We start from the raw sequence: 16,759 nt of genomic DNA on the forward strand, positions 1-16,759 counted from the left end.
AGATCCCTGATCAAATTCTTGGTAGAAGATGTACTTGGAGGGGGAGATTGGACTGGTGCCAAGGTGGCAAAAAAAATAACTAGATTTCTATGAGCTTAAGCATTGTGAAATATCATACACGTGATGAGAGACAGAGAGAGAGAGACAGACAATCAAACAGACAGACAAGGAGAGAAAGACAGAGAGAGCAAAAGAGCTCTTAGATAGATGCCCCAAACAAGTACAAGGAAGGCATACTACAGTAACCAATATTATTTAGAAGCATGCTATTTGATTACTGCCAAAAATCTTTAGCTTTCATCCCAAAAGACCTGATTTGGATCAATGAGAAACACAAGGGACATATACAATCCTCTTAAATCATTAAGCTTTCCCTCCTAGTAAAATTAAATCTTCAGATTTCCCTCCTAGTAAACCCTCCCCCAATAAATTTATTATGTTTCCATCCCATTCCAGCCATGCCATTACATTGTTTCCCTACATTTATATGCAGCTTTCTTTACTGTAATTTGAATTTATCCAATTTTTCTTTTCCAAGTTAAGTTTATTTTGTTTCTCTGTTTGTGTCTTGTCCCTCTTTAGTCTAAGTTCCTTGAGAGCAAGAACCATGTTTTTTATGACATTAACCTCCTTACCACTCTTTGCACAAGTCAATACATTTTCAAAGTCAAAGTATCTTCAGGCACCGTCCCAAATGCCTGGAATTTTCTCCCTCCTCATCTCTATCTCCTGACCTGACTTCCCTGGCTACCTTCAAGCCCTAGCTAAAATCCCACCTTCTACAAAAAAGACTTGCTTGTCCCCCCTTAATATTAGTCCCTAAGACTAGTACTTTCAATTTGTTGATTATCTCCAATTTATCCTGTATATATTTGTTTGTCCAAAATATCTACATGTTATCTCCCTCATTTGACTGTAAGCTTCTTGAAGCAGGAACTGACTTTTGCCTTCTTTGAATCCCCAAAATTTAGCATAGTGCTTGGCACATAGTGCTTAATAAATGGTTATTGTCTGAATATCAAATCACAATTCATTTTCCATAGACAGATTCAAATGTCTCAGAAGATAATCAAGACCTGAAAATTAATTTGTATATTGTGTCTTTTCTTAGAGGTAACAAGTCCTTAGAGGTAAGGACTTGAGCTTCTAGACATTCCCTGGTGGAATGGCTCCCTGGGAACTGGCCCAGTTGATTCATGGAAAGATGATCCAGTCTATTTCTATTATGTAGAGAAGACAAATAATTTTGCTCTCAAATTTGTGCAGTACTTATTACCACATTGACTTAAAGCATGTGCTTTTTATACATGTTTCAATCCTACTTATGGTACTTTGCTCTAGACTTAGAGAAACCCCACAGGTTTATCTATGTTTGTCCTATTTCTTGACTTATATGTTTCTTTAGGGAATAAAACATACAATATCCTATGTAGAGAAACATTTTGATTTTCCAAATTTCTTTATATGATTAGAAACCTATTAGAGTAAGTCCAGGATTGTGGGATCATTATCCACAAAATAGTATTGAAAAAAACTTTCCCATGGCCTCAGAAAATCACTCTAGATATAACCAATCAATTTACAAATGCTGTTGATTCTGAATGCACTCAGGCAGGAGAATGTGAATAATTCTAATATCCATTCCCATAGAAGGAGAAATAAGTGAATATATTATTGACAGTGAGTTGAGAGCTTCATCTTGGTATATAAATAATAATTGTGTTTTTTTTAAAGTCACTCATACGGTTTATTGTTTCTCACTGGTTGTAATATAATATAGCTCATGAACACAACTATACATTAGCTATATGACTTTGGACTTCTGAGAGAAGTTATCTGACATCTGCAGCTCTCTGGACTGCTACCATGCATGTACATGTAGAATTTAACACTTCTCTTGATCCCTCAGCATGACCTGATAATAAATGAAATCATAGGAGATCACTTCTAGAGTTTCTAAACCTTTCTTCTGACAAGTTTCCATCCTAGCAATCATTATAATAACAACTTCTTTATTTTTCCCCTTCTTCCTTCCTATTTTAGGATTAGACCCAGGATATGATTAAGGATTATAAGGCAGTATATTCATTCCCTCAGACTTAACTTGTGAGCCTCTTCTAGGTAGATTATCTTTTTCTCTCTCACTGGAAATCATAACACCTTTGTTCTGGTAGCTCTCCTTTTTACTTGGAATTTAGATTCCCTGGGTGGGGACAAGAAAAAAAAAGTTGAGTTTAGTTTAGCCCTTTTTCATTGCAGAAAAAGCCAGAAGTCAAATCAAAATGCAAGAAAAGGCCAGTTTAGGATCCTATTCTTTTTTTAAAAGCATTTATTTTTAAAACATATGCATGGATAATTTTTCAACATTAACCCTTGCATAGCTTTGTGTTTTAGATTTTCCCCTCCTTCCTCCTACCTCTTTCCCTAGATGGCAAGCAACCCAATATATGTTATACATGTTAAAATATATGTTAAATCCAATATGTGTAACCATTTATACAATTCTCTTGTTGCACAAAAAAATCAGATCAAAAAGGAAAGAAAATAAATAAGAAAACAAAATGTAAATGAATAACATGAAAAAGAATCAGAATATTATGTTGTGATCCCCATTCAGTTCTCACAGTCCTGTCTCTGGGTGTAGATGGTTCTCTTCATCACAAGATCATTGGAACTGGCATCAATCATCTCGCTTCTATAAAGTCACGTCCATCAGAATTTATCATTGTATAATATTGATGTTGCCCTGTACAACTATCTCCTGGTTCTGCCATTTCACTTTGCATCAAATCATGTAAGTCTCCCCAAATCTCTGAAATCATCCTCCTGATCATTTCTTATATAACGGTAATATTGCATAGCATTCATATACCACAATTTATTCAGCCATTCTCCAATTGATGGGCATCCACTCAGTTTCCAGTTCTAGCCAGTACAAAAAAGGCTGCCACAAACATTTTTGCACTTGTGGGTCCCTTTTCCTCCTTTAAGATCTCTTTGGGGTATAAGCCCAGGAGTAGCACTGCTGGGTCAAAGGGTATGCACAGTTTGATAACTTTTTGAGTATAGTTCCAAATTGCTCTCCAGAATGGCTGGATATATTCACAATTCCACCAACAATGTAACAGTGTCCCAGTTTTCCCACATCCCCTCCAACATTTGTTATTATCTTTTCCTGTCATTAGCCAATTTCAGATGTGTGTAGTGGTGTCACAGAGTTGTCTTAATTTGTATTTCCCTGATCAATAGTGATTCAAAGCATCTTTTCATATGATTAGAAGAAGTTTTAATATCTTTAATTGAAAATTGTCTGTTCATATCTTTTGATCATTTATCAATTGGAGAATGGCTTGAATTCTTATAAATTTGAGTCAATTCTCTATATATTTTAGAAGTGAGGCCTTTAACAGAACCTTTGACTGTAAAAATGTTTTCCCAGTTTATTGCTTCCCTTCTAATCTTGTCTGTATTAGTTTTGCTTATACAAAAACTTTTTAATTTAATATAATCAAAATTATGTATTTAGTGTTCAATAATGATCTCTTGTTCTTCTTTGGACACAGATTCTTTCCTTCACACATCTGAGAAGTAAACTATCCTATGTTCTTCTAATTTGCTTATAATATCACTCTTTATTTCTAAATCATGAACCCATTTCAACCTTATCGTGGTATACAGTGTTGACTGTGAGTCAATGCCTTGTTTCTGCCATCCTATTTTCCAATTTTCCCAGCACTTTTTATCAAATAGTGAGTTTTTATCCCAAAAGCTGGGGTCTTTGGGTTTGAAAGACTACATTCCTATACTTATTGCCTATTTTTGTCCTGCAACAGAATTCCATTCTTACTTTAAAACCAAGCAACTAAAATTTAAAAGTAAAAATGATGCATCCAAGTATTGTAATGTCAATGGGTACCTATGAAAACACAATGTATAATATTATGACATGTATTTTCTCTGAAATAAATGGCCTTTAGGTGGCAGCAATGCATCTTGCTACTATGCTTTATAGTAATAAAAGTGTAGGATGTGGCTCTGCAAGATGCAGTATCAAATCTTGACTTTATTACTCATGAGCTGTGACTTCAACCAAATGATTGAATCTCTCTGAGTGTCTTAGTCTCCTTTATCTTTTCAATGAATGGGATGATGTCTAAGGTACCTTTTGGCTTTAAATTCATGTCCCTAAGATCAGTAGTGTCAAAGTCACTAAACTATATGTAAGGGTCTCTGTTAGTCATATCTTTATTTAGGAAACCACACATTAATATTATCTATGTTTTGTTACATTTTATTTTATTAAATTTTCTCCAATTACATTTTAATCTGCTTTGAGTGATACTCAAGCATATTGTGGGCCTCTACCAGCTGACCTCAAGTTTGATACCTCTACTCTAAAATAAAAGATTGGCTCAATTTTCCCTTTTTCTAGCTGTGTAAATAGCAGAGAGGTATAGTTTTCAGTGATATCATAGAGGTACCACTATCATCTCTCAACCACTGAAAGTCTAAATCTCTAGGAATCCCATAGAAACCTATCTAAGAAACCAAATGGAAAGTAATAAAATTAAAACTGGAAAACTCAAATAGGGAAACAAAGTTTATTCTTTGTTCATTTCTTTTGTCTTCTTTTGTTCAAATGTATGGTATATTATAGAAAAGTTTTATGTACAATTTTATTTTTCATGTGCACACCTATTTGATTCTTTCTTTTTGATGGTGTTTAATTTTTTTAAAAATCAGATTCATGATCACATCAGTGTGGAGATACCCAAGACAGCCCTGTAACTTATATATAGTCTCAGAGAGATGTATTGGAAAATGAGAGACTTGGACAACAACTTAACTAAGGATCACAAGACAATTGGTCAGAAGCAACACTTAAAACTTCCAAACCTTCTGATCTCACAGCTAGCTCTCTATGCACCACATTTTGCTGTAGCCTATCAAATAAGGAAACAGAAGTAAAGTGGCCTAATTTGGAATTAAAGGACCTTAATTTGAATTACAGCTTTGCCACTGACTTTCTGTAAAACTTTAGACAAGAGAAAGTCTCCTGTTTCTCAACTGTCCAGCAGAGTAGAAGGTATCATTACTGGGATCCTTATAGCTCCCAACCTATTGCCCTATGTATGATCTCCTCCCTAACAGTGGAAATAGGGAAGATCTTGTATAATGATAAACATATGATAAAATAATAATTTAAATGAAGAAAAAAGTGTTTCTGAGCTAGTTGTCACAGTTTCTTCCCTCACCAAAGGAAATTTCGACAAATAGACTGAGCCAAGTAGAATTGCTGCATAGTTTATGTAACATCTGGAAAAAGTGTTAGGAAGAAGGTAAGAAGATGGCAGGGAAGAGAAGCATATTCAGAGTCCAAGCAAAGAGAAAAAATGCTTCTCAAAGGAAGAGAGGACCAAGGATTTCATATGTTGGGTTGAGTATGAGACTGAGGTCAAGTGAAAGAATCAGCTTCTCCTAGAAAATAGTAAACAAAAATTAGTGATGGGTTAATGGTATTGTACAAAAGAACAGGATATGGGACTTTTCCCAAGGCAACCCCAGGACACTGGACATTCATACTATGGGAAGACTTTTAGAAATAAGTCAGTGATCAACCCTTGCTGAGCACTTAAGTATATGTTACTGATAAGATGCAATTTATAGTGGATTGAACTCCACGTGGGAGTTCAGTTAGACACAAAACAGAGGGACTAGAAATCTTAGGGGAGAAGTAAAGTGTCAGATCACAATATATTCTGTTTGTCATTGTTTGGGGATTCATGTAATTAAGGATAAGAACTAAGACCTCTTGAAGTGTTAATTTCTAGAATTCTATGATTATTGACATTTCTCTAGTCCTTTAAGGTTTACCAAGTGCTCTTCTCATAAGATTCTATTAAGTTCATTGGTGTGAGGTTTTTTAATGTAAATATCAAAATTTTCAGTTTAGTTTAAAAATTAAATTTCAAAGAGGCAAGACAACAACAATAACGATGAAAAACATTGTCAGTGGTCATGCATGCCAAGCTGGGATTCATTTCTTGATTTCAAATCTAACACTATCCAATAAGCCAAGCTGACTTCCACTTTACCTTTATATAAAAGATTCACTTGAAATCCTCAAAGGCCACTTAGCTTATGATCGTCCTGGAATACAGTCAGCTGCAGAAACAGAAGAACAAAAAAATACATCTACCAAGTGTACTTAGTACAACACATCTCCTCAAACAGTCAACATTTCAAGTATGAGACTAATAATGGCTTAAATTTTACTGGTGGATTATATTTACAGAGCACTTTAAAAATTCAACAATTCTACATGGCATGATTATTGTGGAAATGTGATCAGAAAAATTGCATATATTTAACATATACTGGATCACTTCTCTAAGGAAGAGGGTAGGGGAAAGGAGGGAGAAAAAATTTGGAATACAAGATTTTGCAAGAGTGAATGTCAAAAGAGTGAATGAATGCATATCTTTTAAAAATAAAAAGCTTTTAAAAAAATTCTGCATGATGGTTAGCATAGCTATTATCCTCATTATAGAGATGAGGAAATTGACTCGGAAAGATTCAGAGAGGATATGGTATCATATATTTTAGAGGTGAAAAAAATCATAGGAGTCATCAAATCCAATTCTTCCATATTAAAGATGAAGAAGCTGAGATCCAGATTTTATAGATGAAAAAACTGATATTCAGATGTTAAATGACAACATCATCATCCTTTTAGCAAGTGTTTTTATAGCACCTACTATCTGCCAGATAGTATGCTAAGTGCTTTACAAATTTACAAATTCACATAACTTTGGGAAGTAGGTACTGTTGACCCCATTTTACAGTTGAGGAAACTGAGGCCAAAAAAGAGATTAATTGATAGCTAATAAATGTATAAAATTTGAACTCGGGTCTTCCTGACTCCAAGACCAGACCTCTTTCCACTCTATCTTCTATTCATGTTCAAAGTTAAATAAGTAGCAGGATAGGTATTTGAATTTGATGAACTTTGGACCATACCATATTACCACAAAATAGAAATGAAGAAATCATAAGGCAAGAGATATTAGAAAATCTATCTTTGTTACCCTCTACTTCAGGCTTGATGATTTTGGTCACATCTTGTCCTTTGCTCCTGACAAATTCTTCAAATATTTCGAAAGCTTCAGGATTAACATCTGAATTTCGACCTGTAATAATAACAAGACAGAATGAATGACTGCAACACTGCTACCTCTAGGCAGTATTCTGATCAGGAAAGAAATAAGACAATTTATCTCTAAATATTATTTCTACATTCTCTTGGAGGAGCCTCAAGAGCATACCCAGGAATTTAAGGAATTCATAGTCTCTCCCTCTTCTGCCTCCCCATTATTTAAGGATAAATAGCTGGGATTGTTACTGCAATGAAGAAGCTTTTTTAACCCTTTCAGGACAGAAAGTTGCTTGGCAATGCTCTAAATTCAACATCACTAGCATCATAAATAACAATATAATAATAATATACAATAATAAATTTTGGAGGGACCTCAAGAGAAAATCTTATTTAGGGCTCAACTTTCAGCAATATATTATCCTCATTTTACAAATGTGATAATCTGTATTTAAATTCTACTAGAGTAAATGTTATTTCCATGAAAGATACTTTTTCAGGAAGGTGTCTCTGTATCTCCTTGTGTTATCTAGAGAGAAAAAAAGTTCTTGTGATCTGGTTATGATCATTTCTCTGTAATTAATGTTCCCAAATAGCCAGATCTTTCCCTGGGTCTATGCTCTGAAGTGACTTATTGTAAGCAGAGTAGGAAAAGAAGATTCTTAGTCATTTGTTTATGTCAATCAAATATTAGCCTAATTAAAGCTTTTAGATACTCCATAGGGTTTCCAAGTCACTGGAAGAGACTCTGACATACTCTTGTGGCAAAATCATCATCAAGACTATATCTAGTGAAATTAAATTGTAGTCAAGAAATAATTGAAGATCTACATTTATTTATTCTGACAGAGTCTAAATGTCTACTCAGAATAGACTCTTTAAAACTGTGAACTTAATTCAACCTAATTCCAATAGCTATTTCTTTGAACTTTGTTCTTTCAGAAGTATTCAAAGGCTACTGTAATACATACCTAGAAGCTGCATCATTATGATGTTTTTCCCATTCATCTTGCCTTCCATATATATAATCATGTTGTCTTTTACTTTCATGTTCAGTAAGCCAACAATCTGCTTTCCCCCTATGAAGGGAAAAAAAAACACATCTATTTTATATTTATACAATGTATAGTCAGAGCATGTGCATACCTCCTTATACTTAATAGGTACATGACAAATGTTTAAAGTTATATCTCATTTGTGACAACCTCTGACTTTGCTGAAAAAGTTGATCTAGCCTTTTAAGAAGTCAAACTGTCAAATAGTTTTAAAAAATAAGAATTTTAAGGAATTAGGCTGAGATAAGTCATTTGCCTCTAGGATAAAAGGCCATTCAGAAGTCTTTTAAGGATGTTCTAGAAGACAAAAGAGAGTGTGCAAAAACTGAGATATTCACACAGAGTAAATTAGAGATAGCCATGGGAAAAGCATATTTATCTTTTTGGCTCTATTTCCTTAAACATGGGTGCTAAAGGTGAGACACAAGATTACAGCCAAAAAACCAGAGGGATTCTGTACACTACATTCAGATGAAAAAAAAATGTCCATCAGAGAATAGGCTCCAGTTCAGCAAAGCAACACGGAGCATATTTAGTATTTAGAAATTTTCTCTGAAAAAACTTGATCTATTTCTATGATATTGAGCTCTTAGAATTTTTTTTAAATATTCATTTAGCATTTCTGATTTGTTTCAGAGACAGTTTGGAATCAAAGCTAGACAATTAATCTTGGAATCAAAAAGACCTAGGTATAAGACCTGCGAGGTTTTATGAGCCCAAGCAAATTATTTTCACTTTTCTACACTATTGTCTAAGACTGTACTATACACTAAGACTAAGATTGAAGAGAAGGTAGCAATCTGCTTTGATAGAGTTTCCTCACTTGGGAGTTGCCTGTACCAACAAAAGAACAGTTCCAGTCCATCCTTTTTAACTCTTTAAAATATTTTCATAAAAGCATGCCTCTAATGATCAAGTTTCTCTGGTGCAATTAAAGTATAATTCGTTTTTATAAAATAATTTTAATTTTAAACAACTTTTGGGATGTGTCTAAAGCACCATTAATTTGTTTATGGGTATTGTTTCAGCTCTATTTGAGAGTTAATGTTTTGCAAAGATAGAAACACGAATTTCAGTACCTGTGACTTGCCCCTAGACCAGGGGACTGGGAAAAGATCTTGGAACTCAAATTCTCTTACAGAAAGAGATTCCAAGAATCTACTCCACAGAAAAGAAAAAGACTATTTGACCACTTCCAAGGATGAAACCTTGAAGGAAATCTAACCTGGAAAAGTTTTGGAAGGGAGGGATCAGAGAGGCATTAAGGAGGGAAAACTCAGCTGGTGGTATGTGAAAGCCTTAGGATTTTATTTTGCATAGAGAGCAATCAGGAATCTTCAGAGACTATGCAGTAGTTCTAGATGGTATGGAGCTAGAGGAGGACTGTGGGACCTGGGGATCAGACCATCGTGTTAACACTTTGGAGCAAAGCCCCATCACTCCAGCCTAGTTGCAATTCCACAGCTACATCTTAAGATTGGCTTTCAAGGGCCAATGCTTCACTCAATGATGTGCTTTAAGGCTGGAAATTTAAAGATCTGGGGGAGAACACTAAAGACATTAGGGTTAGATAGGGAGAGGTTTTTGTTTTTATTCCTCAAAGTGTATTATGGGAGTGCCTACCTACCTTATTAATGCTCTCTCCGTACCCCATGCCCAGTGATTTTGTCAGACCTATCTCACAAACCTACCTGACAGGTATCACAATATAACTTCTTCACAACAAATATTCTTTCTGAAAACAGAATCCCCATGGATCATTTATCTTTGTAGTACCAGTTTCTTCTTCAATAAATGGTAATAGAATGCTTGTTTTACACTTGGCAAAGCTCTTTCTGCGTAAGACCACAGGGAAATACTACAGAAAATACCACCTCCTCCCATTTCTCAGAAGTCAGACCCAGTGGACAATTCAGTACATTCCATGGAAACCATCAACTATACTGTGGATCTTAGTTCTTAATCACAATTAGGTATGGAATCACAAGTTTTGTCTTAACCCTAAATCAGAAAGATTACATTTGTGGGAGCTTGAGCTCAGGCTGGGATTTCTGACTTTGGCCCTTTAATCTGGTATATTTGAGTCACTTACAGGTGACCATTTTCCCAGGTTCATTTGTTGTCTGTAGAATTAATTTAATTTCTTCACATCGGCCATTCTTTCTGGAAAACAAAATACCCAATAATGATATTTCTAGATAAAATGTGTTTTCTTTATCAAAGAATAATTATAATAATAACTAAAGCTCAAATTATATAGTGCTTAATGCTAGTGCCTTCATGCTCTTATTTCCAATTTATCCTGTATGTATCATTTTTGTACATAGTTGTTTATATTTTGTCTCTTCTACTAGTTAGATTGTAACCTCCTTGAGAACAAAGACAATCTTTTACCTTTATTTATAAGCCCAGACCTTAGTAGAGAGACTGGCACATAGTCAGTGGATAATAAATACTTATTGTCTGTTTTTTTAACAATTACAATTTTAATTGTAAATTACAAAATTTACAAATTTCTCTCTTCTCTACAACCTAAAAATCATAAGCCATTTTTCAGAAGTGGAAACTACAGCTTGTTTTCTGTACCTACAACTACAATCTCAATAGTGCAATATCAGTGTTGATATGATGAGCAGTTGAGATCACTTGTTCATGGCCATATCATTAATAAGAGGCTGGTCCATTGCTTAAATCCAGATCTACTGATTCTGCTTCCAGAAATGCTGCAATGGTGTCTCTCCAAAAAGTATGAAACCTTTAGTTCAATTTAATGAATACCATGTATTGAGGACTTGACATGTGTCTAAAGTAAAATACACTAGTCTCTGAACATGCTAGGGCATGGCAACTAATTTGTCACCAAAATAGTAATGAGTGGTTTCATTTCATTGTTCTTCACATGCCTCTCATGGCAACCAAGCACTGGCAAATCATTGCTTCAATCAGTCCATAATATTTTAATTACCCATACTCATATATAAGAAAAATGGGTTTAAAGCCAGGTTTGCTTGACTCCTTAGACAACCCTCTTTCCATGTCTTGAGTTTTTATGATTCTTGCTGTTGTTTTTTTCTGAGAAGTAGAGATTTGGGACATGGAACCACTGAAATTTTCTCACTTGGTTTCTAATACGACATGTCAGTGAAGCAATCATTTGGACCCAGGAAAGGTCATCTGTGATCATGCAACAGTTTTACATGGGACAACCAGATGGTATAGTAGATAGAGTGCTGATGCTGGAGTCAGAAAGATGTGAGTTCAAATTAAACTTGGACACTTACTAACCATATGAGTCACTTAATCTCTGCTTGTCTATTTTCTTATCTATAAAATGGGGATAATAGCACCTATCTGCCATGGTTGTTGTGACAATCAAATAAGGTAATAATTGGAAAGTACTTCACACAGTGTCTGGTATATAGTAAGCACTGTATAAATAGTGATTATTCTTTGCTTTTAACATTTTGCTTCATTTTAACCTTTTATTCATTAACTCATTTATGAATTTATTCATTAACTAAAATATTATTTAACATTTGCTTCAGATGAAATTCTTTCTGTCTTGAACAACACCTTTGCTTCCCCCTATGATCACATTGAACATCATCTGTCCCTTTCTTCATGCCTTATTGATATCATTATGAATATGTATTATTAAGCTCTGCTTTAGATCTAGCTGTAACTTCAGAAGCATAAACAAATAGATATCATATTGGACATGGTACTAAATAGAAACTAATTCCAGAAGCTGTCCTAGAAATGATAACTTGAAAATATCACTAAGGTGGCATAGTGGATAAAGTACTAGACCTGGAGTAAGAAGATCTGGGTTCAATTTCAGCCTTAGATACTTATTATATATGTGATTCTGGTCAAGTGCTTTCTTTGCCTTGGTTTCCATATCTGTTAATGAAAATCATAATAGCACCTATCCTTGAGGGTTGTTGTAAGGATACAATGAAATAATACATAAAATTCTATGTATTATTATTGTTGTTTTTATGATTTTGTCCCTTTCTCATAGAGGGATAATTAAAAATTATCTAAGCTCCTGAGAAATGTCTTGTGAGAAATATCACATTGAGAATTTTCAATTCTTATGAGAAATGTCACATTCACTTCGATTGTTCCATTCTATGATTCAATTTCAATTTTCAGTTTTTAAAAATTCTTCAATCAAAGTTCAACAAACCTTTCTAAAATGATTTCCACTAAAAATAGGCCTACTAAGACACTACTGGCAGAGCTGTGAATTGATCTAACCATTGAGAAAAATAATTTGGAATTAGGTGCATACCCTTCCACCTATCAATACTGCTACTTACCCCAGTGAGATCAAAAAAAGAGGAAAAGGATCTAAAGTTATTAGATCTTTCAGGAAATGTGTCCCCTCATCCCCAGAATTATGAGACATCATGATATTTTTTCTAACCACTAGGGGATAGAAACTTATTTTACTCACACTGCAGACCCAGCCTCTTTTTAACTTCCTTGTACTTGTAAGAATTATTTTTGCTCATAACCCTCATAGTCATAACATATAAGAGTTGCCATATAGAGCACTCTTTAGGTTAGTGGACCATTTTACATTTCTGTTCTCATTTGACCTTCACAACAACTCTGCCAAGTTAATACTATGGATTATTATTGCCTCCATTTTACAGATGAGAAAACTGATACTTAAAAAGTTATCTGCCTATAGTCACACAGGTAGTGGAGACCAGAATAATAACTATGTCTCTCTTGACTCTAAGTCTAGTGTTCTTTCTTTATTTCAGGGACTTCTTACTGCTTCTAATCATCACCATTGCTCATGCTGCACCTCTATTTGAAGGTCACCACTCCCCTCCCTCCATTTTTGTTTTTCCTCTTTGTCTTCTCAAGTTCTCTACTATGCCCATTATTCTCACCTTCACCATTAAACATTGTGGCTGTCATAGCCATTGCTACAGTGAATGTACACTACATATCTTTGTCCCTATTTAGTAAAATAATTAGATATAATCTTCAGAGACTTTGGTTCATACCAAAAAAACAACATTGTTAAGATTAGGAGCTAGAAGACATCTTAGAGATCAAAATCAACTCCTTTATTTTACGGATGAGAAAACTGAGGCCTAGAGAGATTGAGTCATTTGCCCAGAATCGTTTATGACTAGTATCTGAGATGGGATTTGAACTCAGATCTTTCTGATTCAAGCTCAGCACTCTATCCACTATGCCATGTGGCTTCTTCCAGGTACTTTTCTTGTTGTTTGATACTCAAAAGATGCCATACCACTTCCTGGAATACTTTGGTTGGTTGCTTGTTTTCTGGAATTAGCCCTGGTCTAGATATTCAATTTGATCATAAACTTCCCTCCTAGGTAACTGAATTGTTACTGTAGTAATTTGTTCAGCAAATTCGTTTTTAAAATGTTAATGAAGTGGTAAGGCTATTTAAAGCAAGTTATCACATCTTTCAAATGACTGGATCTAGCTGAAAGCTCAACTACATTTACCAAAAACAATTCTATTGCTTTCAGGAAAAGACTAGAAAAGCATGATAAAGATTTATAGGCTATTCCCATATAAAATACACTTACTTAAGATTTAATTTGGCCTCTATTTTATTTGCAGAAATAGGTTTGATAACGAAGGGAGGCATTTTCTGATTTTTCTTATCATTGGGAATGTCCACATTTCCCATCCAGGCATTTGTATACCACTTGCCATATATCTAGAAAAAAAAATAGATAAGGAAGATTCAGACTACAAGAATTCTGAATATATAGACACTGAGAATCATGAGACAGAAAGGAGACAGAGGAAATGGCAATGGAATCAAGAAGGGAATCTGACTATGTTCATAAGTCCAGAAAAGGACTAGAAAGGGGAGGAATTATAGCCAGACCTAGATTCAAGATCTCTGAGCTGCTGCTAAAACATGCCAGCAACAATAGAGCATAGTACCTGTTTCTTCTCTCATGAAGGTTCCAAAATCAAAACTCTGCAGAACAATACCTGACTCTTCTTAGTTTTGGGGAAGGAGGTTCATATGTTTAGGGATGACATAACCAGATTGTAGTCATTTCTGAGAGAGATTATTAGAGGTGTAAAAAAAAATAAAAAATAATGTAATAGCATATCTTTGATTAAATTGATGAAATCTAACTTTTTTCTTCTGTAGACAAAATAAACAGAACCTATCTTCAAGGGCTTTAAACAATGCACCGCAAGTTTCAAAGGGTTGGTCAATGGCCCTCTTCAGAGAATTCCCATAGTAGCTATGGAGGTCTGTGCCATAACAGAAAAAGAAGGCTCTAAGAATAATGGAAGAATTGTCCCAAATGAAACTGATCCTTCCTCTTACCTTCTTAAGTGCCTCTTCATTTATCACTTCTCATTAAACCAACACTAATTAAAATTTCCTGAGGACTGCTAATAACTATGCCCTCACCTTATCGTAGGATCTATAAGATGGCATCATGGTCACTGTGGCAACATACCCCACACACATGCTTCAAAGAATAACTAGATTCTGGTAAACTAATGTTTCTAAAGCAAATCTACAAAACCAAAGTAATTATCACATAGCCCAAGTGGAATTGAAGTTCTAAAGTCCCCTGAGTCAATTAGCTGGTTCAAAGAAAATAACAGCTTGTGACCCACATTTAAGGATATGAATAATTCTAACTAGCCATAAGCAGTAAGAGAATAATTAATATCACAATCCTCAGCTCCCAACTCAGTTTGGTCACAGTAGACTTAGAACCAAGTGGGAAATTCTCACTGTAGAACTTATATTTTCCTCTCTGACCTTCTATAATTTCTATCTTCTGACTGAGTTCTAAAATAAGAAGCTTTCTTATTTGTAGACCAGCCTGGAAACAGATCGAGGGGGTCCTTAGGCTGACAATGGCATCATCTTGCTAGTGTAATCTCTCCCATCCTTTTTCCCTCCCAAGAATGTAACCTCACCTTTGGAAGGTCATTATCAAAAGGAACAAGTGTCCAGGCATGGATAACTGAGATCAAAAATATTAAGAATAGTATCTTCATCTTCAGAGAGCTATACACTGGCCTCTCACTAGAGAGTCTGGTTGTATAAATTGAAAAGACTGTGCCTTTCCTCACATTGAGCCGCCTTCTTTATTTAGAACCCTATCATATCCAAAAGCCCTGAAAACTGATCCCCCTCATACACAATGCCCCAGTCAGTCTTTTAAAAAGGGAGAGAAAAATATCATTATTTTTGGAAGCAAATGGATAGGATATGATTATTTAATGATAGTTCATTAAAATTCACCCTGAGAATCAACAACATTTTTTTGAATACCTGAAAACTTTATAACTTCACACAATTGATACTTTCATTAGTGGAAGGCATATTGTTATCAGAAAGGAAAGCTTTCAAAGATCCTGTATATCAATGGTTTCATTTCATTCTTACCCACTCCCTTGCCTTACCCTCTTGCTATATATGATTTTTTCAAAATAGTATTTTATTTTCCCTTAATTACATATAAAATAATTTCTAACATTCAGATTTTTTTTTAAGTTTTGAGTTCCAAATTCTATTTCCCTTCCTTTCTTAAAGCAGCCAGCAATCAAATATAAATTATACATGTACAATCATGTAAAACATTTTCAAATTAGTCAATTTTCGCAAGAACACTGAAGGAGAGTGAGAAAGAAAGGAAGGGGAGAGGGATGGAAGGAGGGAAGGAAAGAGGAAGAGCAGGAGTGGGGATGAAAGACAAGCAGGGGGGAGGAAGAAAGAAAGAAAGAAAGAAAGAAAGAAAGAAAGAAAGAAAGAAAGAAAGAAAGAAAGAAAGAAAGAAAGAAAGAAGCTTAAAAAGAAAGAGAGAAAGAGACAGAGGGAGGGAGGAAAGGAGAAAGGAAGGAAGGAAAAGAAGGGAGGGAGGGAGGAAAGGAGGGAAGAAGGGAGAGAAGAAGAGAGGGAAAGAGGGAAGGAAGGAGGGAGGGAGGAAAGAAAAAAGAAAGAAAAGGACTAAAAAAGGAAGGAGGAAGAGAGGGAAGGAAGGAAGGGAGAAAGGAAGGAAAAGAAGGAACAGAGGGAAGAAGAAAGAATTGTCACATGATTTCTCAAGGTTTTTCAGACAGATTAAAGATTTTTATGCATGTCTTCATGGACTCTAAACTCCCATTCAAACTGGCCTTTTTACTGGTCCTCTCACACAGTCTTTCATACCTTCATAGAAGAATTCCCAATCCTTGGACTATATTCCCTCTTTACCTCAACCTCTTAGAATCCCTTATTTCCTTCAAACTCAGCTCTAGCATCACCTCCTACATGACCTCCCCAGTTCCTAGTGTTTTCCCCAAAAATTACTTTATACTTATTTGTTTTACATATTTACATACATATGTGTGTGGGTATGTGAACCTATAGATCATCTTCCTTTTTAAATTAACAAAGTAGCACATAAGATAAAAACCAGTTCTTCATTGGTACATGGAACTCCCAAATGGACTCTCCCAATACAGTTGGAGCTATCTCTGCTCTATACTGTCTTTAACAGTTTTCTAGAGCATTGTTTGTGTTTTG

The 16,759-nt window shown here is 34.9% G+C and overlaps 1 protein-coding gene across 1 annotated transcript; it reads right to left on the minus strand.

The window, feature by feature from the left end:
• Nucleotides 1–6,139: 6,139 nt before the first annotated feature.
• Nucleotides 6,140–14,707, minus strand: LOC127546847 (lipocalin-1-like). The gene is made up of 6 exons (XM_051973777.1): nt 14,648–14,707; nt 13,794–13,927; nt 10,301–10,371; nt 8,125–8,232; nt 7,089–7,190; nt 6,140–6,165 (listed from the first exon to the last, which is right to left on the minus strand). Exons 1-6 carry the CDS (start codon nt 14,705–14,707, stop codon nt 6,140–6,142), a joined length of 501 nt encoding a protein of 166 aa, XP_051829737.1.
• Nucleotides 14,708–16,759: the final 2,052 nt, after the last annotated feature.

Source organism: Antechinus flavipes, chromosome 2 (assembly GCF_016432865.1).
Source record: "Antechinus flavipes isolate AdamAnt ecotype Samford, QLD, Australia chromosome 2, AdamAnt_v2, whole genome shotgun sequence".
Taxonomy (NCBI): domain Eukaryota; kingdom Metazoa; phylum Chordata; class Mammalia; order Dasyuromorphia; family Dasyuridae; genus Antechinus; species Antechinus flavipes.

What these genes read in the sequence shown, in the direction of transcription:
- LOC127546847 (XM_051973777.1), bottom strand. Translation starts at nt 14,707, where the DNA reads ATGTGTGTGGGGTATGTTGCCACAGTGACCATGATGCCATCTTATAGA. An exon ending in ACCTGGGAAAATGGTCACCT is followed by an intron (nt 8,233 to 10,300) that starts GTAAGTGACTCA and finishes TTCCCTTCATAG; the next exon opens with GGGGAAAGCAGATTGTTGGC. An exon ending in CATAATGATGCAGCTTCTAG is followed by an intron (nt 7,191 to 8,124) that starts GTATGTATTACA and finishes TTATTATTACAG; the next exon opens with GTCGAAATTCAGATGTTAAT.